Raw genomic sequence first — 26,704 nt, 5'->3', positions numbered from 1 at the left:
TGTATTATTTTCCAGTGCTTTTTTTTTTTTTTTTTTGCTATTAATACACCTTGTGCTATTTCAGTGCAGGGACGCCTACGCTGCAGGTGAGTGGCTGGTTGTTACTATTGAGAGAAGCACAGCCGATTACACCAGACTGAGTCACTGTAGTCGGGTATTAGAGTTAATCCCTCTGCCTAGGAACGGTGTCTGGCTGATGTGTAGATGTGTGTATGACAGGGAGCACCAAATTCTCCTTTGACTTTAGAGATGCAACAAAGGAAATAAGATGATTCCATGCTTTGTTTTGGTCTAGATTTACTCTCGCAGGTTAGCTCTGCTGAAAATTTATATCAAAGACGAATCTTTTAGCTGCAGTTCTACAAAAATATTAGTGCAAAAATAGCCTGACCTGAAAGACACAGTGTGTTGGGGCTGAAAATAGGCGTCAAGAACGACAGTTAATCAATGTGCCCTGTGTAGTGGTGTCATTATCCGACAACAGAATCTCAGGAACAAAAACAAACCGACACAAACAAACTGTTCCCAATATAATAATATGTAGGCAAGGCATTCATACTGTCATAACTTGAAATGCTTTTCGAAATAGTTGAAAAGCATTTCAACTATTTCGTTAGTTGGGTATACGTTATTTGAGCAAAATAACGTATACCCTTTTTAACTTGACGACCGCAAGCTTTAATGTATTTTGTTGACATTTTAGGTGTTAGACCAACACAAAGAAGTGCATGATACCTGGATTTCAAACTGTTTTTAAAAATTTTTATATCTCATAATTAGTATTTCTTGCACTTTTATTCAGTTCTCCTGTGTCAATATTTGACACAAAGAAGTGCATGATACCTGGATTTCAAACTGTTTTTAAAAATTTTTATATCTCATAATTAGTATTTCTTGCACTTTTATTCAGTTCTCCTGTGTCAATATTTGACACAAAGAAGTGCATGATACCTGGATTTCAAACTGTTTTTAAAAATTTTTATATCTCATAATTAGTATTTCTTGCACTTTTATTCAGTTCTCCTGTGTCAATATTTGACACAAAGAAGTGCATGATACCTGGATTTCAAACTGTTTTTAAAAATTTTTATATCTCATAATTAGTATTTCTTGCACTTTTATTCAGTTCTCCTGTGTCAATATTTGTAGAACAACCTTTCACTTCAACTTTTGCTTCACTTGTTTTTTGTGCTGTCTGTACCAGATTTGCTCACATGCTTCGTTGTTCGTTTTCTTTTTTGCTTACCACAGAATTACCATAAAATCTGCATCAACTACTTTGATGGAGATTTGGAATTTATGTGAGTTTTTTTTATGCATGATTAAAACCATTTTCTGTAGCTCGGACTGTTTGTTTAAGATCGTCCTGCTGGAAGGTGAACATCCATCTCTTTTGGGGATATTCTTCACAGATTGGTGTTTTTTCAGCTCTATTTATCTCCACATAAGCTCTGAGCAGCTACTCCACAGCATGATATTGCTACCACCTTGGTTTATGGTGTGCAGTATGCCACAGCATGTGCATACAGACCAAAAAGTAAAATGGTGGTGCCATCTAGCCATAGCATCCTCTCTAATGTGGACATTTTGACCACTAACTTCCAAATTTTGCTCCATGTCCTCAATTACGTTTAGGTTTTGTGTATTCTTTGGTCTTAATGATGCTGTTTGAGATTAAATTACCACTAATAAGGAGAGGTAAGATTTCATTGAGGGGGATCAGAGTAAAGAGGACAACCTTTTTTTTTGATTTGCCACTTTACAGATTGGTTTTTAACTCTTTGATCTCGCCTGTATTAGAATAAAATAAGGAATGAAGAATTTTGGCTAAAAAGCTGGTGTTAAAGAGTGGAGCTACAGAGCTTGCATGGGTTTAATAATTTATTGCAGACTGAGCTAAGCTGACCTTGAAAAATCCCAGACTCTGTCACTAACCTGGCTGGGCTCATTCGGGCCAAGACAAGAAGATGGTGAGGAATGCTGATTCAAACCCACTTGCATAATCCATTCAAAACCTTGTCCTTACATGTCTATTCTTATATAACGCTAATTACATTCTGCAGCAAAATATGTTCTGCTTTACTAGTTTTATTCATCTACTACCCAGGAAAGTTTGCCTTTTAAAATAACTCTAAATAGAAATTTCATACTAAATTAATGACATTAATTTAGTATGAAATGAGTTGTAGAATTAAAAAAAATCTACAGTGTGAGCTACTGACTATTTTGAAGGCAGGATAGACAGGCACATGTTTTTCTGTATCAACATTTCACAATCCTATTTGTGAAGTTTTTATCTAGTAGAAAAAGAAATATGTAAACAGTTTTGATTGTATCTGCTGGTTCACATGAAGTTTCAAAATACATTGGTAGCAAAAACAGTTTTAGCTGTGGTAACAATGAAAGAAACTGCAGGTGTGGCCTCAGCCTGTTTGGACGTCTGTGTCGGTTATTTTTTTCATTACTTTTTTTTTTGCATGTTTCCGTTGCACCGCAATGACAGGTTTCCTTCTAATGGTGCTAGCACATTTGGATCTGTCATTGTAATGTTTTACGCTTTTTCTGCACTAATGCACATGTGTTGTAATTCATATCCTGTTGAACTGCACTCACTTTTGATCTAGTCACACAAATAAATTAGATTTTCAGAAATCCTGATTTGCACAGTCCATGTTTATTGCAAAATCTCAGTTGTTTCTTGCTGCTCTGAAGTGAATCATTTAACGGCAACAACAGCGCTGCCAACACTGACTGGGAAAATATGCAGCCATGGACACACCATAGACCTGAGAACTGATACAAACCCAGATTGAGTTGATTGGTTTATCTTTGTGTGGCTCAGATAAAGTCTGTTTAGACTGTAGCTCAGGATTACCTCATCGACCCAGCTCTGTGGGGTCGAGGTAGAGGTAAAAACTGAAAATACTTTGCTGGACTCTAACCTTGTGTTTGTTTACACTGGCTTAATGAGTCCATTAGACACGGATATGATTAATCTCTAATGAATGAAGGGCATTGTCCCCACTAGCAGTACACCCAAACATAGAGAACTAGAATGGTTTTTAGTCATTTGCTTTATTTATTTGTTGTATGAAAATTTTGGAGTTTTGTCGCCATGCTGCAGCTGTCATGTACACTGTTTGTATTGTGTGTGCAGGTGGTCAGCAGAGGAGAGGAGACTGTGTGGGTGTGTGTGGAAATTTGGCACACCTAAAGAAGGCAGCCTGCACACAACATGTTTTGCTTTTGTTTTGAATTTGGCTAGATTTGATTGATTACATTAGGACTGTATTATCCCCATTCTTTGTCTGGCAAATGCATTACCTGTTGAGTTGTGAACCGAGTAAGGTTCAAGAGTGAATCAGTTTGAAGAGCTTATTGAACTACCTGCCAAAATGTACCTCTTTTTTTCTTTCTTTTTCTCCATTTGTGATGTGAGATTTTGTTGTGAAATATGCTAACACAAAGTTCTCGCCACACTACTGGCTCCTCCAGTTAAGATTAATATTAGTAAAAAAAATTTTTTTGTTTGTTTTGTTTTTTTCTGCTGTCAGTCTCACTCAAACATTGAGATAAATCCAACCTTTACCTGTATTATTGTTTAGCGAGGGGAAAAACATCCTAATGTGCTTACTTATTGTCACCTCTACCATTAATTAATTTTAGTGAAATATTTTTACATGAACTATAATTTCTAGTTTACTTTTGTAAGATCACCCAAGTGCCAATGAAACTCTAAGGTAACATGAAAGATAATTCACTGGGATATGCTGTAAATACAACATGAAACAGATAGGACTCCAGAATATTAGAAATCTTGAGATAACCAGATCGGTTGTGATAGGGCTGCTCTGTTACTCATGTGCTTCGAAACCTCTCTGTGACTTTCAGCATCTTGGGCACTGTAAAGTGCCTAAGTGTTTGTATCTACTGCTGTGAGATGCAACCCAACTAGTTAAATATTACACTGGCACGCAAAGTGTGAACTCATGTCACAGCCAACAATTACTGCGCTACAAACACCCTCTTGTGTTGCTATATATACAATAAATTATGCATTTCTAAACATGTAGCTCATTTCTGTTGGTTACGGGCCATCAGGTTGGATGAGGACCCAATCTTATATTTTCTCCATGAACTTTCAGAAGGCTACCAGATTTCCAGATTTTCTTTTAGATTTCTGTGTGCCACAAAAAGAAGTATTTTCTGAGTCGGTATTAAAAATGTATATTTGTAAGGTTTGCTGATGTTAACTGAAACTACTAAAAATTTGATCTTTGGTGATATGGGACTAAGCTTAAGCTGAACAAACACATTCCTGGTGGAATTGGTGTAAAACACCACTGATACAATAAGAAGTCTTTGAAAGTGTTTGAATGAGGCTTTCATTTATAAAAGTTGAGTACAGATATGGGTTTTCTATGGCTTGAATGAATCACAATGGACCACATTCTTAACTGATTTAATCTATTCTCAAACCAAGTACACAAATTGAACTTTATAGCTTTGCTTTTAAGCTTGCACACTCAGTCAATGGTGTGTTGAGCCGAGTAATTGTGATCTGGGATTTGAAGCGCCGTAAACAGGATGGGCTGGTACTCTTCTATTCCCTTGTGAAATCCGTCACAGGACAATAAGCAGGTCCTGCGTAGAGGAAGAGCAGCCCTCTGAGGAAAGTTTGCTTATTGTCATTCACCGAGCCTCATTAGCCGCTGGACATATTTAGCAAACAGTGATGGCTAGCTGCCGGGTTCTGGTGACACGTAGATACTGAGATGAGACAGTTGCAGAGTGAGGAGGAGTGAGCTGTCATTCCCAAGTAAGTTCCAGCTAATTTGGATTGGTTGTATCCAGATGGAAGGTCAGAATTAGCATAATGTTTTTTGTTTCTACCTGTAGTGTTTAGTGGAGTTTGTTTTATTCTAACTAGTTTTATAATGACTGTTTGGCTGAGTAATGAGGTAGCGGTGTAAACATACATAATTTCCACGTCTCTTGCCTGTACTGGTTTTATTTGCTAATAATCTGAGGACTCTATCTAAAATGAAGCAAACCTATTTCCAAATCACCTACTAATAAAACTACTGCATCAACTTTTACTCAGAATTCTAGAAACTCCCATCAGTTTCTATTTTAAAAGATTATCTTCTAATAATATATCATCTCAGTTCAGTTTAGTTTCAGTAAAAGAATTGCAAAACGATTACATCAAACGATTACATTACCTTAAAAAAACAAATTACATCACTAAACGTTTGATGATAAGCAACATTGCCCAGTATTTTTCCTTGTCTTGACAATAGATGGCACAAAAAGCGATTCTTCTGATTATAATTGAAATTAAATTCAGTTTATTTACATTGTGGTAGTTCACATAATGCAAAAGTTATCTTAAGGAGTTAAGTATTTGTTTTTCCTAAAACCAGTTCAGATGGTTTTACTTTCTATTGGCTTAGTTTAACTAATGGTGTCCCTCAGGGATCGGTCTTAAAATCATGCTTTTTATTTTCTGTCAGTCATGAAAAACCTAATATCAGCACTGTAAATGTACTTTTTTAAGCTGATGAAACAGTCATGGTTACCTCAATGTCCATACAGCCACCCATCAAGCAACATTCTAGTAGTTTGCCACCCAACTTGTGGCAAGCTGATTGAACACTTAATACTCAGAAAAGGATCTTTCAGCCCAATGTCCACAAATCTGTTCTTTTTAGGAAAAATGTTGTGGATTTCTGAAATGACAAACATTTAAGCTATGTTAAAGAATTGTCACATTTTGAGTTAATGTTTATTGGGTTTGTAGCTAAATCTATCCTAGGGCTGGAGAACAATGGGTATAGACAATTCAGGATTTTCATCTCAATCGAAATATTTTATTGAAAAAGTCGTCTTTGACTGCCCTTTGCAGTTTTTGTACTTTCTCAATGACTTTACCTTCTGAAACATTTTTATGGTGCATTAAACTACAAGTGTAGAAAAATATATTATAGGCACAGAGGTTCTCAATGCATAGTGCTTAAATAATTAGTAAACACTAAATGTATTAGGCAGTTCTTTGTGGTTAGCATTTTACATGCAGTGATATTTCAATAATGATAAATTTGCAAGGAATTGTAGGACCCCAACTTTTTCACAAATGCCTTATCTGTAAATGCAGAAAGAACATTGTGGAAAGCTAAAATTGAATTCTTACTAGGAGCTTTAAGGCCTCCTTGTAAGAAAATCATCACAGCGGTTTGGTTCGCTTTTAAAAGTGGAGTGTGAACTTACACAACTTCATCTGGTTCTGTTTAAATTTCTCTCCTGAACACAGTTCAGTCTCCTGAACTGTGCAGGTGTGAAAGTAACTCAAGTCACTTAATCTGTCGTCAGTCAGCACTTCAGAGGATTTAATGATTTATTGTGTGTCTCTGTACAAATACTTGGGCTTTTTTCTTAATGATTCACTCTGATTTACCTTTCATATTCTGAGTTTTCCTGTTTTCAAATTGATTCCTGTTATCCTTACAAGGACAAAAGAGGTGTGTTGTTCCTACATTTATGTCTGTAGTGGATTATGGTGAGGTGATTTATGCACTGACATTAAAGGTTCCATTAAATGGATACTGTTTATGTCATTGAGATTCATTACAAAAACTCCCACATCATTATGTGCTTTCCTTGTGTTGATCTAGAGAGATTAAGACAGTGGAATATTTTTGATTTATGCAGCTTTATGGACCACCTGCCTTCATGTCTTCAGAGCCTCTACATTCATCTGTGGTGGCAATTATAGTCTCCAGACCCAGGATGTCTAGATTTAGTATATACTGTATATAATAAAATTTAAAAAAATAATAATAATTAAAAAAAAAAATATATATATATATATATATATACTGTATATATACAGTATATATACAGTATATATATATATATATATATATATATATATATATATATATATATATATATATATATAATAATGTGTGTGTTTATTGGCAACCCTCATGACTGCTATCCAGTACGTTTGCTTTTTCAGTTCCAGACCCTGTTTTGTCTTGTATTTAGACTTTGTCCCTTTTTCCAGTGTTTTTACTCAGCCTGAAGCCACTGTTACTCTCTGCTTTGATGAGTCATACAGCGATAAATGAATCTGACAGAAGAAAATAAACACATACTTGACAACCTTCAGTAGGGAGGTAGGATCCACACATCATTTCAAACACATTTATCTCCAGCCGGGCGCGTCCTTCATGTTTTGATAGATTGCCGGTGTCAAATTTGGTCAGATAAACACATAGCTATGTTCAAAATGCTTTACTGCTGAAATACTGCTCAACAAAGCAACAGTTTGCACATGTGCCTTTTTTTTTTTTTTAAATCATGCACGTCTTATGTCTTGTGTCTCTGCGAAGCCTTGATTTTGAATCTTTCCAGTACTGTACATCATGTGGGTGTGGATCCCAAAGATTCCTTTCCAGCCAGCCAGGACACAAGGTGGTCAGCTGACGGTTGCTATGCAACTGAGGAACTTGAAAATTGACTCCCTCTGCTGTGACACAAAATAACCTCCAAAACAGTATTTCCTGGAGGAAAAACTGAGCTTACTCTGAGAAACACTTCTGCATAGGAAACAAAACCATTTTATCGTCAGTAATTTTGTGCATAAGGATAGGAAGCCATTTCAGTAATGGCTGAAACCCTATTGTCTCTCTGTGGCTGTTTAAATTTTTAGAAGGGTCACACTCACTCTGTTAACCCCTATGGTGCAACAGTTATTTATGAATGAAACCACAGTCATCTGTTTTGCACATTTTGTTTTTTCAAATATTTGTAAGTTTCAGTTTATAGATTGCTTTCTCCTTTTTTGAACATGTTCTGACTCAAAAAGTTGGAACTGCTACTCCTTCGCCAGGCGTCTGACTTTTTGCTGTTGATACTGTCCTCAGTTGAGAAAACTATTGCTCACCGCAGCGTGTTGTCCCAAACAGAGATACAAATCTGACGGGAAGCCTCCTCTGGCTGGAAAATTGTCCAGCAAAAGGGACATGATGTTTTTTCACTTTGAAGCTCAACGGTTTCTAATTGGAGGTTGTCCGACACATTAGTTGGTTCCACATTAAATGGGTTTACAATCATGTTGGGTTACTCTTTGTTTATTTTTCACATCATAAAATGGTTCAAACACATGGATAAGTTCAGCATGTAGCAGCTCTGCTGCAACATTTATGTATTCCTTCATAAACTCTTCCTCTTTATAAGGGTTCAACTTAGGAGCTATTAATTAACTCACTAAGCATGTTGTCTCCTCTGATCTGTGGTCTTATGAACTCTGATTGTTTAACTTCCAAACGCTTATAAAGCATAATAACTTTTATCAGACCACATCAGCTCCTCCAGTTTTACTTGTTACTTCAGTGATGCTTTTAAATTGTTAGATTTACATCTGATCCAACGCTGCTGGACTTTGTGACTTCAGGATTTAGGAGATGTACAAGAGACGAATGAAGTATTTAAAGTCTAAAATTGGTGCTGCTCCAGATTGGCTGTATTCATCATTGTCAGCCACTTCCCGCAAACTAAACACATGTTTTATGCTTTTCATGTCAACAAAGGATATTTGTTGGCCCAGGTCTCTTGAAAAATGCAGCATTTAGTATCCTCTTGTCTTTCTCGCAGTTGCCATGATCAACACAAGATCCTTACCCTGGCATATTCATTTTATCATAAAAATGTCCTTCGGCGTTTTAATTTTTCATTTAAATTAAAATTTTTATGGTTGCACATAAGTTTATTCTGAAACCTTTACCTTTTTGTTTACAATACAGTGTATTTTAGCTGCTAAAGCTTCATGATTAGTGGTTTATGTTGAGAAACATTTGTTTCATTTCACTAATCTGCAGTATGTGTTAAAGTTTTAAAAATATACCTTTAACTATGAGGCTGACAAATTTCCATGATAGAAATTTGTCCTCTTTTGGGTCGTCAGTAAATGCTGCCTTTTTGTTTCAAAACTTTATTCAGTACAATTGTGTGCTGCTTTTCAGTACAGCTGCATTAGAGTGTAGCTGTTTTACTACTGAAGACTTTTTGATAATGGGTACGGTTTATTTTAGCACAATTTCTGTTTTAGTATGTCTGACTGTATGCAGTTGCTCATCCCTTCTCTGAACTGCAGTCTGCTCTTTCTCTAGTAGTCTATTTCTAAAAACAGATTATTATATTAGATTTTGACCTAAAAAGGTAATGCTGCTCAACTTTGTGACTGCTGGATTTAAGAGATACAAAAAAGATAGCTAAAGCAGTTGGAGTCTAAAATTGGGAGAACTAGCCCACAAACACGACTTCCTCATCTGTGCAACTATTTAGATGCCTGTTTGGTTGTCGTTGTGTATAAATAATTTAAATAATCTTAATTTTCTGGTGTTAAAGAAATCTTGTTATTCGTGTTAGTTTCTTGGTGCTTGCAGGTGACCGTTTTCCTCTAATCTCATTAAGGGTTTGTTTTTATCCATCTCCCTGTTGCAGGTGACCCTGAGAGAGTGACAGATGTGTGCCACTGTGGAGAACCAGTTACATCTCCCTGCGGAGATTTGATTTCCTGGGCGCTCAGGTAGGCACACTGAAGTCTTTAACACATTTATGTTATGTCGATTACATTCCTTTCTACCACTCATATCTTTATTTTTCAGCTTTTTCAGCATTCCCAATAAGTTTTAAATTATACATAGAAAATGTCAGCATTTTCAGGATGCAGTTATTGTGAGGAAGATGAGCCCCAAAGGGCATTGCTAAAGAAGGTAACTGTCCACACAGTGCTGTATGCAAATAAAATAGCAGAAAGTGGAGTGGAAAGAAAAAATGTGGTAGAAAAAGCCTCACAGCCAACAGACTTGAAAACAAGTGGCAGACTATTGGGAGGATTGTGATATTAAGAATTTGGAGGAGATTCACAAGGTGTACCCTGTAGTTGTGTTTATAGCTTCAGACTTGTTTCTGCAGATTTTCCTTTCACAACTAAGACATTTGGGCATCACACATATGTAACATATATAACACATATAACATCTGCTGAGATATGCTAAAGGGATTCCAGACTACAGGACATGTCCAACCAACTAAAAGACAACTGTCCCCAATTAGTGCAGACTTTCCCCAAGTGGGAGTCCTGGGCTAGACCAGAAATCAAGAGGTGTGACTCCAGGGTAAGGAGAGAGGAATTGACAGTTGGATAAGTAAACACTTGACATATAAGTAATAAATCTGTGTAATATTTGAATTTCATTTTAGAATTTAGTTAATGATATAAAATATCTTTTTGAAGATATTCTCATTTCTCGAAATGCATCTGTTTACTGAAAGATAATGTGAAGTAAAATAGAAGCAGTAAAACTGAAACAAACTATTATCTTCAGTTTGAATCAATAATTATTTCAATGCAAGTGAAAATGTAGAAGCACAAAATTGTTTTGTTTTTTTGCACTAAAGAAAATATTAAATGGAAAGTGGCTTCCAGAGAGACTTCAATATACCTGACTTAATTACTGCGTTCTGCATCTGAGAGCGATTTAATCTAAATTGTTTGAACAAAATGAACAGTTGCCGCTGCCGTGGAGTCACTTGACTGCTGTTCTCATGGTGACTGATAAGCCTGCGCTGCCGTTGGCAAATTTCATCTCCGTGCTTTTCTGAGGGCTTGACAGACCAGAGGAAATGAATGAGTCAGCCTTTCATGAAGACTTGAACACTCTGACTAAATGGAGGCTTTCAGTTTGCAGACTCCAAATTTAGGAGCTGTACTCACACAAGAAAGATTCCACTTGTTGATATTGTTGTCATGTTTATGCTTTTACAGCCCAGCAGCTCCTCTGAGCTTCTTTTGTATAACTTTCATTCTTATTTGCACCATGTTGAGTTTTGCATAATTTATTATGTTTGATTTAAGGTTTAACCTCTACTGTAAATACTAATGGGACAGACTTACATGTCTAAGAAGTCCTTTAGGGCATGTTTAATATTTGCTTTTGGATGTAGATTTAAATTTGCATTAGTCCACTCACTGTTTATTTAGGAACAAAGGCCAAAGTCTCCTCTGGCAGATGCTGAACCAGTATGTATAACTAATGCACATAGATTGTGTCGGAAAGAAAATTACTCACAAAAATTTAACTACTTAACAGGTAAGAAAAGTTTAAAGTAATTTTTTATGTAATTTATATAGAATGAACACTTTATTTTGTGAGCCTTCTTAGACTACAGAAATAGGAGTACCAGCAAAGGGTTAATTTCAGCAAATCAATTTTAAAAGTAATATATTTTAGAATTTCTTTACAAATATCAAGCCACAATTTATTTCTGTTGATTATTATGACTAAGTCTTACAGTTAAGCCCCAAGATTCAGTTTTTCAGAGAATCTTTTGACTTACACTGTCAGAGAAAAACTGCTGACTTGATAGCCACTGACAAACTCCACAAGGAGGTTAAGTCACAAATGGCTATACCCAAAGAAGCTGGTTGTTCAGGCTGTTGTATAGAAGCATAATGGAAAAATATGTTCAAAGGAAAAGGTGTGGTAATGATGATTTAGAGAGCTATGTCAGCTGCTGAAGTTTTATCAGATCCAGAGTCAGCTCAGCCATCTACCAGGAGATTTTACAGCACTTCATTCTTCCCTGTGCAGACAGCTTTATGGAGATGAGGATTTCATTTTGCAGCAGATCCTGGCACCTGCCCACATTGGTAAAGGTTTAACGACCAGGGTATCGCTGTTCTTGGCTGGCTGACGAACTCAACCATCTATTGAGCTCATATAGTTCTTGATAAAATTAAGTGAAATAAAAGCATAAAATTTTACGTTTTTTGGGGTCTGTTATCTAAATAATCTGATGTCACTTTTTGAATGGAGTTTCTGAAATAAATTAACACTGACATAATATTCCAACATGTACATGTGCATACAAGCTGTCAGTACTTTTAATTTTACTGTTTCACACGATTTTCTCTTAGTCGTAATTTTTACCATTAGATGTTCGGGGATTTACATGTTCTACGCTACTTTCATTTCATGGTGTAGATAGAAAGTTTGAAGCATTTCCTTTTGTTTTAGTCACATCCTCAAAGAAATTTAATCAAATTAATATTAAAAACAGATAGTCAATGTAAAAGTTTTTCAAAGCCATTTGTTCAGTGGATGGTGGAAAGGTCTTTGGAAAAAAAAGCAGACTTTGTTCCTGTGAGCTTATTTTTCTCATAAACTTTGTGTCAACTGGGTGAGCATCAATGGAAAGTCATGTTCTAGTATTTTAAAGGTACAAGGCCAAATATTATCTGAGTCATTTATGCACTTTCACAAACTGTTCCCGAAACCACTTGTTTGTTTTCTGGGTGTCATGTGTTCATGTTTAACTGGAAACCTTCACACTTGAGATCCTGTGCAGCTCCCTGTCATGATTACTTTGTATTTTCTGTTACCATCTTTTCCTCTGTCCTGTCTCGTCTCTCAGCCTACACATACTGATAAAACGGTAGACTTTCCACGCTTCTCTTCACACATTCATATTTGATGAAGCTGCTTTGTCGCAGATTACCCACATTGGCCAGGCAGGCAGATGTGGTGTGCCTGATGGTGTCGGCTCTGTGTATGGTGTGAAACGTTAAGTCCACTGACGCATGTATACGTCAGAGAGCCCTCAAACTTAGCACATTTTCTGCACTATGGAGACTCAGCTTTAACAAATGAGATTAAACAGGAGTGCATTTATGTAATCGCTAAAAGTAGTAGTTATAACTTTCACTGTATTTGTAGTTTTAAAATGTTTGATGCAGGAATGTGGATCTTAACTGTCTTGGGATTGTTCTTTTGCTAGAAATCTAAAAGTGAGAGTCTATATATAAAACTCTTCTCCTGCATATTGAGTACTGTGAGCCCAAAATATATTTAAAAAATATTCATGATTTATCATAATTTTTATTTGTAGATGTGTTGAACCATCCGATCCTGACCTTTTATTTTGTAGAATGATTACATGTTTGAAGACACCATTACAAATTTAAGATCAAGGGTTATTGATGTTTTTCAGTCTTTTCTTGATAAGCAAGCTTTAAAAATCTACAGTCAATTCTTCCTATGTCAAGCACATAATGACTTGCTCATTTCCTGTTATCTGTCTCTGATTGGCTAATCAGTCTTTATGTCGACTCCTTCCCCAGTAAATGCTGACAGTCAAGGTGCTGAGTTCTGAGACTCAGACGGCAAACACAGAACCAGAGAACCATCCTGATCAATGTGTTAAAACTCTGCTGTCATAAATGTTTTTGTTTGTATTGTATGCTATGCTACATCCGTAAAATTCATGCAAGATGTTTGTCTTTCTTTATCTTCGTATCGCCTGATTACAAATCTGAATTGAGTAACGGCTGTTCTGAAAGGGTAAAGAATCTACCCTTCTTGCTTTAAGCTTAATACCAGTGTTTGAAGCAAAAAAGCGTAGAAAAGCTTGAGAGCTTTTGCAATTTCACCTTCAACTTCAATTGATAGGACCTAGTAGTTAATGTAGTCACATCATTAGCCTGTCAGTGATTACAAGCTTCACTGGCCGTCTGCCATTACATAATCAAATTTTGTCTGTTGGGCTCAATGGCTCATCACCTTTAGTCTGCATTCTGTCACATTATCCCGTGAAAGATCATTGTCAGTGTTCACCGCCTCAGTACAGCAGTATACACAAACTCCCAGACTCTGGTCATGCCTTTTATGGGATTCATGTCATTTTTCTTTAGATAAAAATAAGAAAATATTTTCCATTGGATGGGACCTGAGGTAGAGATGTTTTTGTGCTCTGTGTTGAGTCTTATTTTAGCATCTAGACGCTGAGAACAGGAACAGGGATAATGGTGTATTGGAATATGTTTGGAATACTGTTTTGTATTTATATTTATAGATCATTGAATTAAAAAAAAGAGCAGCATTTCAATATATTTTTATTTACAGGCGAATTGCATATCCTATTTCCATCCATGTTTTAGCTAGTTGTCTGTCTTCCACCTGTTTATCCATAACCAGCTAGCTAGCGTTCTATTAGTATCTTTATTGTCCAATCATTTGCCATTAGTTTACTTATCTGTTTGTCCACTGTTTCATCTATTTATCCATCCATCCTAATCAACCTTTTTATGTCAGCTTGCATATTTAAAGTTTGGTTTCTTTGGAAATAGTGAACATCTAAGCCGAGGCTGGTGTTGTTTTTGGAAAAACAACATCAGCTTACAAATCACACAAAAACTACTACTCTTAATGAGACAAGTTGTAAACAACAAAACCAAACCCAAGCTTGGCCAGCCAAAACATGAACTGTCATATGAAATATTCAGAAAATGTCTGTAGTGACTAAGTCCTATGCTTAAATGCTACTGGTTGCTGATTGTTTGTTGGTACTGGTAGGCTTTGTTTTTACATGGACAGAATCAAAGTTCACTGTGTCAGTCTTCATCACAATCATTTGAATGTCCTAAAGTTTACAACATCTGTCTATTTTGCCGTTTCTATTTAGAACAAAGAAATAAGGCAACTCTAGACTAAGCACAATAGAAAACTGTTTGCTCTCATCACCTGAACAGATTTACACTTTAAATACCTTTAAATAACCCCTCACCTGCTTCCACCGTAATCTGTACACAACATGAAATTCGACCCCTAGCGGTGATAAAGATGGAAAAACAAGAAACATGGCTCCTAGGATCTCTCATAAGTTTGTGTGTTGAAGTGACCTGTTATGCAACAATGTTTTGAGCATCAACAATCTTGGACAGCCAAGCCAAACTGCTTAGAAACTGTTATTGTTTCTAAGTATTACTCTCTGGATGTGCTTAACATGACTCACAACTTAAAACAATTACTCGTTGGCAGTTAACATTTATTTACTTTCACTAATTTTCAGTTGTCCACCAATGGCAGGTTGATTATAATCACAGTGAGAAAGATTTGCTGTAGTGGTGCACTCATATTTTGAAAGGCAGTTAGATTATACACCACTAACAGGTAATTGCAATCCTGGGTATTATTTCTCCTTTGTGAATCTGTCTCCTTGAGAGCCCTTTGATTCTTTCTAAATTAAACTCTGCTTTGTCCTGCATCATAGCTGAATAAATAATTCAAATCAGTCATCAGGGTATTCACTTGGGTTGAAAATTATATTGCATCTTCCTCAGCAGGGAAATAAGGGGCTAAAATCACAACTCTAGATTGGGCATTCTTCTGGCGATGGTGTTGTGTCACCTTCACTTCTTTTTTGTGACTGCATTTCCAATCACTGCCTCTCTCTGTCCACCAGGCATCCAGGAGGGGGGTCTCTGAAAAATATGCTGGGTTCAGAGCGAGGTGTTGTTGAAGAATGGCTCTCCGAATTCAAGGTAAAGCCCTCCTCCTCTGTGGCGCATCTCATGAGTCATGATGAAATGTGTCCTTCAGGCTGTTTCTCAGAGAAACAGCAATATGTAGGCCTGTCACGATAACAAATTTTGCAGAGCGATTCATTGTCTCAAAAATTATTGCGATAAACGATAATATTGTTTGAAGACCTTTTTACACTGATTTAATGGAAATGACGTAATAATGCATGCGATTTCCTGCCGAAGATAGATACACTTTATTTTCAAAAGAATATTTAACACTGGAACTGATAAACAAAACAACCAAAATCAAAAATTAAATGGATTCTCAGTCTCCATTAATAAAAAATGTACTTGAATAAAACCTAAACAATATAAAGCCAAAGTGGAAATACTGTAAGTACTGCATTCAACCAAAAGAGTGCAGATTATGAAGTCTGTATAGTATATTGCCCTTCAGTAATAATTAGATTTAAATAGAGAAGATGGGCACATCCGACTACATGATGCAATAGTTCACACTACACGATTTTTCCCCTATTTTCCCTTGAGGACAATCTTAGAACGTCAGCCGTTCTAAGATTGTCGCTTACGATTTTGTAACCAATCATCCTGAAGTGTTTGGTGTGTTATGGTAGATTGTTGCTCTGATCCAAATCAGGGGTTTTCCCCGACTGGGAGCTGCTGAATGCACAGGCAGCCAATCAGAAAGCGCGGATTCTTTCCATGCTTTCTGAGGGGAAATTACGGAGGGGAATCCCAAACACCTGACACGGAGCAACCCGAAGTCCAGCGGACATTGGAGATGATATGTGGACACAACATTAATGTTTATTCAGCATTTCGTGCAAAGAATATAGAAATGACAAGGGGAGGAGTTGGAGCGAAATTGCTACCGCAGTTGATAAACCCGGTAACTTTTCAGCTGTTCTTCATTAACGTGACATAAATAGGTTATAATGATTTTCATTCAGTCAGGACTGACACTATCCACATGCAATGCAGGTAGATTGTAGTAAAGCATTGATTAATGCCTGCTTTTAAAATTAGTTAACTGGAATTGTAGCCATTATTCTGTGCCCATTGTTGGACACCACACGGCAGGACCGAACCCGATCGAACCATCATATCTGGGATTTCTGTCGGCTCACGTGTGGTCTCTCAGGCTTTGAAAATGGGCCGACAATCGGCCAACAACTCTAAGATTGTGTCTTGTGCGCTGGGCTTTACACTAAGGAAATGAGGAAGGGAGAGGTCAGTGGAGAGCACCGGAGTTGAGCCTTTTTTCACTCAGTGTCATCAACAGAAAGAGAAAAAGGGCGGAAGAGACGATAATGCCGATAATTAAAATGAGGTTGATAGTTTTAATTTATCGTACGATTAATTGATTTATCGTTTATCGCGGGACAGGCCTAGCAATATGTAAATATAACAACTGTGTAAGTGTGGAGAGATAGAATATACAGTATGTGGGCATGTTTCAGCTTGAATACTGTAGTGGTTGTAATTCATTAAACTATTATTATGTTTACTTAATGTAATAAAGAATTGAGTCCTTTTGAACAACTAGTGTTAATTATAGTTTATGCTCTCATCAAGTTTTACTCCTTAAATATACAAGATCAAACCCAAGTTATGTTGGGTTGAACTCACAAAATCGATCTGTTTTTATCCACGAAGGTCTTGAAGAATTGTAAATGATTTATTGTTTTTCAAAAACCCTAAACATTAAGGCACCCATTAAGTATTCTTTTTTTTTTCAAAGGAAATGTTCACATTTAGTTGTCTAATATTTTTTAATTTATCTGTGGAAAAGATGGTAATTAAATTACAGGAAACATCAATTAACCAAGTGAATAAAAGATAGTAACAAAAATAGCTTTGATTGAGCATCCATCTGCCACCCCAACTGGAGGGTTTAAAAAGCCAGAATAAACACAACATACATGTCTCTGATAAGACTGGTTGCCTTTTTTTTCTTAGGTAATGCTAGCAGTAGCTTTATTGGTGGCTTCATCTTAGAGAGAATAACACAAGATATTAAGTTGAATACAAGTTATTAAACGACTAAGCATGAATCCAACAGCAATAGTTTAACTTGTTGAAATCCCTGGAACAGACATACACACAAAAAAATAAATCAGGTAGATTATTTTCATGTTTCTCCAGTAATCCTCACAATCACTAGCAGCTGCTGAAGTACTTGAAAATTCAGTAAATGTTCTGTACAGGTACCGCAGTTGAGATGCAAATAACATCTTTCCTAAGCAGTGGCATTATTCTCAAAATTGAAGGTGAGATGTGTGAAAGAGGGGAGCACAAAACTACACACCAGAGATGGATTGATGGGACTCCTTTGGAGAGTGGTCATCATGAGGACAGAGCACAACATGACTTGTCTGCACCAAAGCGCCTTGCTGAGAGGCTTTTTATGTGTCTGTCATCTGCAGACAACAGTCTTGAGTGTTTGAAGTTGGCACCCCAGGATATTCTGCCCCTGTCAGATGTTGTCACCACTGAGTCTGGAACTTTTAGAGTGATTTTTGTCAAAAGCTGTTAGTCCACGTCAAGCTCTATTTAGACTTGAATGGCTTTTACTGACTGCTACTACTCAGCCTGTCAGTGACGTTACTACAGTACTCTGTTTTTATACCAACTACGACACTTTTAAACTTCACATGTTTAATAGCACTTCTAATTGTGTAGTGTCAGAAGTTAATGTTGCAGCCTTAGCACAAAATAGTATATATTCACTTTCTGATTTCCTCTAGTTCATTACTCCGACTTTATGAATCAAAATATTATGCAGTGCCTTGCAAGTGTGTTTGCATACCTTTTTTCATTTTAATTACTTTGCTACACAAACTTTATTGTAACCTATATGATTGGCCAACATGAATTATTGTCTGAGTTGGAATGTATTTGGTTTTAGAGCTGCTCAATGTATCAATTTGCAGTTGTCGTCAATATTAATGTCTGCAGCATTAAAATGGAATTGTTTTTGATGGGAAATTGTATATCAATTACCAGGCACTCAAAATCTCCGTGCTTGTAAAATATTTGGTCTGTTGGAAGGAATCATATTTTACCACTATTAGAGCTACATGTCTTTTGGTTTTTGTCTCTACAAATGTTGCATATCTAGAGACTGAAGGTTTTCACCATTCTTTAAGCAAAAATAATTCAAACTGCATCAGAAAAAAATCACTTGTCAACTCTTGCCCTAGAGTTTTTATTTATTTTTTTTTAAGGGTTTTTGAGGCTCTAGTGGCCTTCATTCATTGTCAGGACAATAAGAAGAACAGAGAGGGAAGGGAAAGACATACTGTGAATCAAACCTATCAAGTCAACTGTGTTGAGGACTGTAGCGTCTGTATGTAGTGCACCTGCTCAACCTCGGAGCCATGTGGCGCCCCATGCCCTAGATTTGTAATTGGATTAAATTATACACCTTGACTGTATCACTCTAAAACACAACTATCATTTGGTGCCATTGTTGCTCTGGGCGTATTTTTATGGCTGTTGCCTATAGGAAATTGAACCTTTACCCCAATCTCACGCCCTTTGCTCCCTCTGGACTTTTTCCAGAATTCCCCTGAATTTAGCTGAGTCTAGTTGCTCATCCACTTCAACCTGATTCCCTGTTCCTGCTGAAGAAAACCATCCCCACAGCATGATGCTGTAAGCTACATCTCTCCTGATAGCGGTGATGTGTTAAGGGAAGTTTGTGCAACCGTGTTTTGCAGGTTGGCCAATAAGTTTCCATTTGGTCTCATCTGACCACAGCACCTTCTTCCACTTGTTAGCTGGGACTTCTTATGACTTTCCTTTCGCAGTGGCTGACTTTAGGCCACTCTTCAAAAAAGCCAGATTTGTTTACTGCAGAATGTCAAAAGACTATCCCTCTTGAGTTGTACATCTCTGCAGTTCCTTCAATATACCTTTTGGCTGCTTCTCTGATTAAAACTCTCCTTACTTGGCCTGACAGTTTGGTGTACATCCATAACTTAGTAGATTTGCAGTTGTGCCATATTGTTTTTCTTTTTGGAAAGATGGGTTCAATGCTCACAGTTCTTTGTAAGCTCTTCAAGGCTTGGGATACAACCTAATCCAGCTAGAAACTTCACAACTTTACTCCCAAACTGTCTGGTTGTTTCCTCAGTCCTTTTGAGGCTGTCCATTCCTGAATCTTCTCTAACAAACGTTTGAGGCCGTCACTGATCTCCTGGACTCATATGGTGATAAAATTACACACATATGGGTGTTTTTGTATTTAGACAACTAGTGAAAGGAATGGGTTATACTGGAGTTTACTTAGGGATAGCTGAGTAAAGAGGCCTAAAACATCTTTCATCTTTTTAGTTGTAAAATTGTTTAAAGAATGTGTCATTTTCCTTCCTCTTCATAATTGTGTACTACTTTGTGTTGGTCAATATAAAATACATTGATTTTAGTGGTTATAATTTGTCAAAACTTGCCAATCTCAGTTGTTTCACATGTAATTATGGCCAAAAAAATGTTATGTTCTGTTTGTCTCAGTCCTTACCAGAAACCCACATCCCCAGCTACGCTGGCAGCCTTCATCTAAAGAAGTCTCTGGTACCGGCGCTGTACAGAGTCATCCAGGACCCCAACAACGAGGTGAACCATACACACTCTCCCACACGCCCTCACACACACGCAATCCTTGTTTTTTTAGCTCTCTATGCTTCTTGTGACTCACTTCTTGATGTCTGGGTTGGTACTGAAAAACAGACTGACACACAGCAGTTTCTGCAGGATAAACACTGAAGCACAAGCATGTGCTGTTCTTGTCAGTATGATTAAAGTGCAGGATGGCGATGGCTGCAGCTTCACCTGCGAGATAGTACACAGTGTTCCCAGTATACTGTACGCACACTCACGCCGACATGGTGGTACACACACACACAGTGAAAAATCAAACTAGAACATCTGCTGCATGTTTTAGTTCAAAATAGCATCCTCGGTAACGCCTCCGTATGTCAATTTTACAACATCACAAGCCTGCACATTAAAACTAGCTTTTTGCCCAGTTGAAGACGTCACACTTCGTTTTGAAGCAAAAGTCAGAGGTATTCAGTGAGGCTGGACTTGTTTCCTTTCTCTGCTTGCATTCCCCTTTTATTTCACGGTCAAATTTAAGAGTCAAACATCCAGGGATCTAAATTCCATTAGTGCTGTCAGTCCCGCTGCAAAATCCCATTAATGATGAAATGCCAGATCCAGGGCAGTCTGTCTGAGTGTTGGTGGGCAGGAAAGGAAAGATTGCGACGTGTTTTCTGCTGATGCCATGGAGAGCCAAACAGTTGCCAAGTTCATTAATGAGTTGCTGCTTATTTCTCGGTCACACACAGTGCAGCTAACACACACACACACACACGCACACACACCCACACGCTCTCAGAGCTGCACTGGATGGACACTTATTCCACTGACCCTTGGACAGTGTAAACACAAAGCCACAGTGAGAGTACATGCGTCCAGTGTTTAGTTGCAATCCTGCTCCACCCTCTGATCCCAAAAGCCCCTCAAAGTCCTTACTCCTCTAATATCAAGGTCAAGATCCAATTTATTCATGGGTTCAGTGAAAGCATGATGTAATGATTCAGCTTATATAATTGTCTCAATTCTTTTTGTCCCCTGTTAATGCTTTTTTTTGTACAGTGTCTGTACAAAAATTATACATAATTTTCTATGTAACTCACCTTGAAGTAATCAAATAAATAATGTGAATACTCAGGTTTCTTTATATAAGATCACGGTAGGGTTGTACCGATTGCAGCTTTCTGGCCAATTGTCGATTACACAAAATTAAGGAAATATTTTATGTAATCTTTGTGCTTTTTGCAGATCTCATAAAAAAGCCTGTCTAACAGTAGAAAAATGATACATACATTTATTGTAAACTTCTACTTCAAATAAACTAAGAAATCTGAAAATTTGAGCTTTTATAGGTATTGAATTTTAACAGAACTGAAGATACAGGTCCATTTTAAAGGACTTGAAAACTGCATAGCTAAGGTGTGTGTGTGTTTTTTTCTTTTTCTTTTAACCACCTGCTTTCTAGCTGCTGGAACCTGTGTGCCACCAGCTGTTTGAGCTGTACCGGAGCTCTGAAGACCGCCTGCGACGTTTCACCCTGCAGTTCCTGCCTGAACTCGTGTGGGTTTATCTGCGCATCACTGCCAGCAGGGATCGCCAGAGCAATGGCTGCATTGAGGCCCTCCTCTTGGGTATCTACAACCTGGTGGGTGTCAGTCCAAATGCATTTGATATATTTTTAGCTAACCTTAGCATTTTAGCTAATTTCAGCTTATAAACTGTTGATTGCATACTACATGGAGTTCTAGAGGTCATCATGCTAGAGATAGCCCTAATGCTAATGATAACATTTTAGCTAAATTCAGCATTTTAGCTAATTTTTATTATTAATGCTTAACTTGGCATACTGAATTTGCTAAGTCAATGTTAGTTAATATTATAGTAATAGCCTTGAAATCGCTTTAGCTAACCTTAGCATTGACTTTATGTTACTGGAGGTTAACATCTAATGACACTAATATCCCACATGCTACAGACATTTTAACTTATTCTGGACATTTTTATGACATTCATCAGACACAGATACATTCCATCTGCTGTTCTAAGCTCCTTAAACTTTGATGCTGAAACTTGAGACCCACAGTACCTAACTAAACATAAGAACCCCCTTGCAGGCCCCTTTAAAATTTCTTCAGAAATGTTCTATTTTATGTTAAACCTTCTGCACTCTGGACAGTGAAGCCAGAAATTTATTTTTCACCTTTGAGTTGGAGTTATCTAGCACAATTTTACAAAAAGAGACTTCACAAAGACAAACTTGAAATATATTTTTAGATTTTTTTCTTCATGGAAAATGGCAGATTTATTGGAAATGATAAGCTTCACATTCAAGGTGACCTGCAAAGAAAACACTGGTTGATGGATTGGCCTGAAGGGGATTGCATCACCAGGAAACACCCTTGAGGAAATGTGCAAAGAGCAAGAGATACTGAAAGACATGGCTCCATGTCAGCCAGCGCTGCTAAGGGGCATATTCATGAATAATTTATTCCTCTGTGTCTGTACCTCTCAACACACACACACACACACACACACACCCACCCACACACACACACACGCAGACATGCAGCACATGCTCACAGATGTGTCTCCATTGACGGGCGAGTCGTGATAAACAGCTTTGCTCTCAGCAGTTCTGCCAGAGATAAACTGGTAGCCAGTGAAGGACAGAACAAGCAACCCACAGTCCAGTCAAGGACAACTTGAGGGCATGTTGAAATAATAATGACTGCTTTATTCCACAGCAATAATGAGGAGGAACATAAACAAACTTTGTTTCAGTAGGGAAGTGATGAGAAACAGCTGCTACAATAAAACTTAACTAACACTTAGATAATATAGATATTTCAGATGTTCTTTAGCAAGACTTTTGCAGAGGTAGATAAGCACTGTAATAAGCTAACTCTGTTTCTACAAGGCTCAGCGGTATATTAGTATGAATTAACTATTTGTTTTGCTGGGATTGTCTGTGGTTGAGATAATGAGCCATAACATTACAAAATTATGCCATTTTGAGGGAACCTTTGGGCTATGCAACACATTTAACAGTGTGAAATCAAACTCCAGCAGACACAATGCTGGTCGATATTTGATTTGTTCTAGTTCATAGCATGATCACTTTACATGTGGTCATGTAGGAGTTAACTATATTTTAGAGTTGTCACAATTTTTCTTTTCCTTTTAATCACTGAACTCATTTTTCAATTAGTCTAAACTACTAATTTTTCTTTAAAATATACAATTTGTTTTTATTTTCTTCATTTTTTACATCCAATGAAAACAAGTTTAGTATTATTTATGAGTCTTTCTGCTTTGAATTGGAATCATTTTGATGATTTCTCTTGCACCTGCCTTGCATTTAATTTAATTTAAAGAGATTATGCCAACTCAAGCTTCCTGGATTTTTTCTGTTTCATTTTTTTACAGGAAATTGTTGACAAAGATGGAAACAGCAAACTTCTTTCCTTCACAATCCCATCTCTGTCGAAACCATCTATATATCATGAGGTAGGACTCTGACTCATTCCTGTTCTGTCCATATTTGGAATCACCTTTCCTATATCGGTGTTATGTTTTCTTTATTGAGTCAATTACCGACTTTTTTGTCACTTGTTCTTTCTTACCTCCATTTTGCACACTTGTACTTAAACCATCACATATCAATGTCTTATTTGTAGTTTTCATAAACTATTAATATAAATATGCATATTTTACTGTATACATTACTGTATACAACAGTAATGACAACTATTTATTAAGATAACTGACCTATCGATGGATTTAAGAGTTTTACAACAACATTTCTGACTAGACGATTAGAAAAACATTCTATGATGAATTGACAGATGACTGGAACAAAATGTCTGGTTGCAGAAAGCTTTATGTAGTAAACTAGTTCAAGCTAGGATCTAGTTACCAAATGGCCAAGGTGTGAAATGAACAGTACATGTTCCCTTTCACTGCATTTTTTCTTCTCTCTTCCTGTCCTCACTATATCTTGGAGATTTAGCAAGGTGGTGGATTGGATTGGAAACATGGCACTTTTCTGAATGTCCCAATGCTTTTAATATCCTGACCTTGACAGCTCTAGTTTCTGTAATATTATATATTTCTTCATATTTTTCATATCTTTGTTTAAGAATAAAGCGTGTTTGTTAATTACTTTAAATGAGAGAAGATATTTTTGTCAGCTTTATTAACTGGCTGATTGATTCTGTTTTTAATCTGTCTGGGTCTTTCAGTCAATGAGTGTTTCAGCTGACAGGTCAGAGAAATTCAATAACACAAACCTTTACAGAACATGTTGTAGCCTAGCTTTCTGTCTTTTGTCATCTTAAGGACACTGTTTTCCACACAGTGTGAATCTGAGTGTGGGGGATGGGGGCGTGTGTGTGTGTGTGTGTGTGTGTGTGTATGAGTATGATTACGTGTGCATCTTGTGCACCACAGATAATTTATTGCTGTAATTACAAGCTTCAGAAACTCCTCCCTCCATGCCAAGAGAATGAAGACACAATCGAGGAATGAGGAAACGGATCAGGCATCTGTTTGAATCACAACAATCCTCCCTGATTATAATGCCGGTCTGAATGTCATGTGTCCTGATCCCAAGGACGCCATTAGCATGTTACTCATCTGTCCTCTTTTGCTTTTTTCGTACAGAATCACAAGTAAGTTAGTGTAACTTCTGCTCTGCATAACTGCAATATGAAGTAGTTTACACATTTTTATTTGGACCTACTTTTAGATTCCACACAGTCATCATGTGCATTTCTTTCTCTTTCTGTTTTACTCATGAAGCAAGTAATGCTGATGGGGTTTTTTTTCCCCTCGGTACACTGCACAGAACAATATAAGTAGATTGTCTGCAGCAGGTCAGATCTATACATGTATGGCTTGTAAATGAGGACAGTAAGAGGAAATAATCCCACAAGAGATTGTAAGCCATCCAAGTGATGCATCCTGCCTCACCACCTCTATCATTTACTAATGACTCCAAAAACTATCCTAAATATTTAATCGAAAGTGTCTTAGCCTCATTAAAGCACTGCCCTGCATCAGTGAAGCTGGATGGTAGCAGGAAGATTGAGTTAAATCTTTCATGAAAGAATCTATAGAGGGATCAAAATTGTAAACAAATGTTTTTGGTGTAAGAGATGCACAGTCAGCACTCTCACTACAATTAAGACTGTAGATATATTAATGTCACTTAATGATGCAGTAAAAGTGTTTACTTGAAATATTTTCCCCAGCAGTAAGAGTTCCTTCTTTAAACACTGTAAACATTTAGATTTATATGAATTTCACCTGTACTCTCCTTCACTTTAATTTTTCGGTTCTTGATTAATACTGTGTCATAAAGTGCAATAAGGAGGGAGAATTAGGCTATTAAGTAACTGCAGGAGCACAATTACCTGTAGGCTGCGATTTAATAGAAATTACTTTTTTTTTCTGTTTAGCCTTCTAGCCTGGGGTCCATGGCTCTGACTGAGGGAGCGCTGTGTCAGCATGACCTGATCAGAGTGGTTTACAGCGGCCTCCATCCTCAGAGAGAAACCTTCACTGCACAGAACAGGTGGGGAACCCAATGAAGCAGCTTCTAACACCAGGACAACTACATCTTCTGAATGTTAATTTGGCTGTTTGTTTTTGTTTTCATGATGAATATATTTATTGTATTAAACCATGATTTTTGCATTGAGATTTTAAATTTGTTTTTAGATTGAAAAATGTTAAAAACAGAGAATGTGTTACACAATGTCATTTATTTAACATAAGTAACATTTAATAAGGTTATTAAATGTTTATTTATATTAAATATAATATCAATTAGGATTTTTTGTAATTATTTGTCATAAATAATAACATACTTTTTTTACTCTCACTTTAATTTATATGTGATTAGCTTAGCTTAACTTATTTTATTTTATGTTTTACTCTCTTTTATCTTTGCTCACTTTAATCTAAGATTAGCTTATGATAGCTAAGAAGAATATGTTTGCTTTGCTAATTGCATGTATATGGCTTTAGCTTGTTTGTTAGCATTGTTTTTCTTTGCTCAGATTAGCTTATGTAGTTTAGGTATATGGCTTAGTTTTACTTGTTTTATTTAGGCTCAGCTTAGTTTAGCATTGGCTATCTTATCCTATCATAACTTTTGATTTTTAATTTCAGCTCCATTGGTTTAACTTTGTTTAGATTGTTTTCTTAGAACAGCTGACAAAGGTCGACTGTTCAGATGTTCAATGAAACATCTGTGAAATGAGTTTTAGTATTAAAGAGAGAAACTGACAATAACGCAGAAGGTACAGACTCTGAACTGTTGGAGTGTTGTTCTCTGGTTGTCTTAAACAAACATGTTGCATTAACAAATAGTGTCCAGTTTCAGATGTGAATATCAGTAATTTGAAAATCTTTGCGTACTTTATTTGATCAAATATTGCTCCATAAAAAACACCTTTTAAGGTGAACAGATCATAAGTCTGGATGCTCATTCAGCCTCTTTTAGCTGCACTCAGTAAGTCTAAGAGCTTTTTTGGCCATCACACGCTTTCTGCTGCAGTGAATGAATAATGATCTCAATGAAATATACCAGTCATCCTGCCAAACAAAGGGTTCTCTGCTGCCCTGAATAGAGCACATATGGGTCTGTGACTGTTCTAAGTGGCACACATACGCAAATATGACCATGCGAAAGCAGTTAAAAGAAGA

General features: G+C 36.9%; 1 protein-coding gene across 4 annotated transcripts in view; it reads left to right on the top strand.

The window, feature by feature from the left end:
* Positions 1–26,704, top strand: part of LOC116722786 (protein FAM126B) — a 48,704-nt gene that overhangs the window by 11,322 nt on the left and 10,678 nt on the right. For all 4 annotated transcript variants that reach the window (XM_032567081.1, XM_032567080.1, XM_032567082.1 and 1 more), the window contains 6 exons: positions 9,511–9,595; positions 15,313–15,391; positions 19,910–20,011; positions 21,459–21,638; positions 23,420–23,500; positions 25,453–25,568. In XM_032567081.1, the coding sequence (XP_032422972.1) occupies positions 15,341–15,391; positions 19,910–20,011; positions 21,459–21,638; positions 23,420–23,500; positions 25,453–25,568 (530 nt within the window). In that variant the 5' untranslated portion in view covers positions 9,511–9,595; positions 15,313–15,340. The remainder of the gene's footprint in view (positions 1–9,510; positions 9,596–15,312; positions 15,392–19,909; positions 20,012–21,458; positions 21,639–23,419; positions 23,501–25,452; positions 25,569–26,704) is intronic.

The sequence above is a fragment of the Xiphophorus hellerii genome, chromosome 7 (assembly GCF_003331165.1).
Source record: "Xiphophorus hellerii strain 12219 chromosome 7, Xiphophorus_hellerii-4.1, whole genome shotgun sequence".
NCBI lineage: Eukaryota > Metazoa > Chordata > Actinopteri > Cyprinodontiformes > Poeciliidae > Xiphophorus > Xiphophorus hellerii.
Note: the sequence above shows the minus strand (reverse complement) of the source record. Positions and strands in the feature narration are given on the sequence as shown.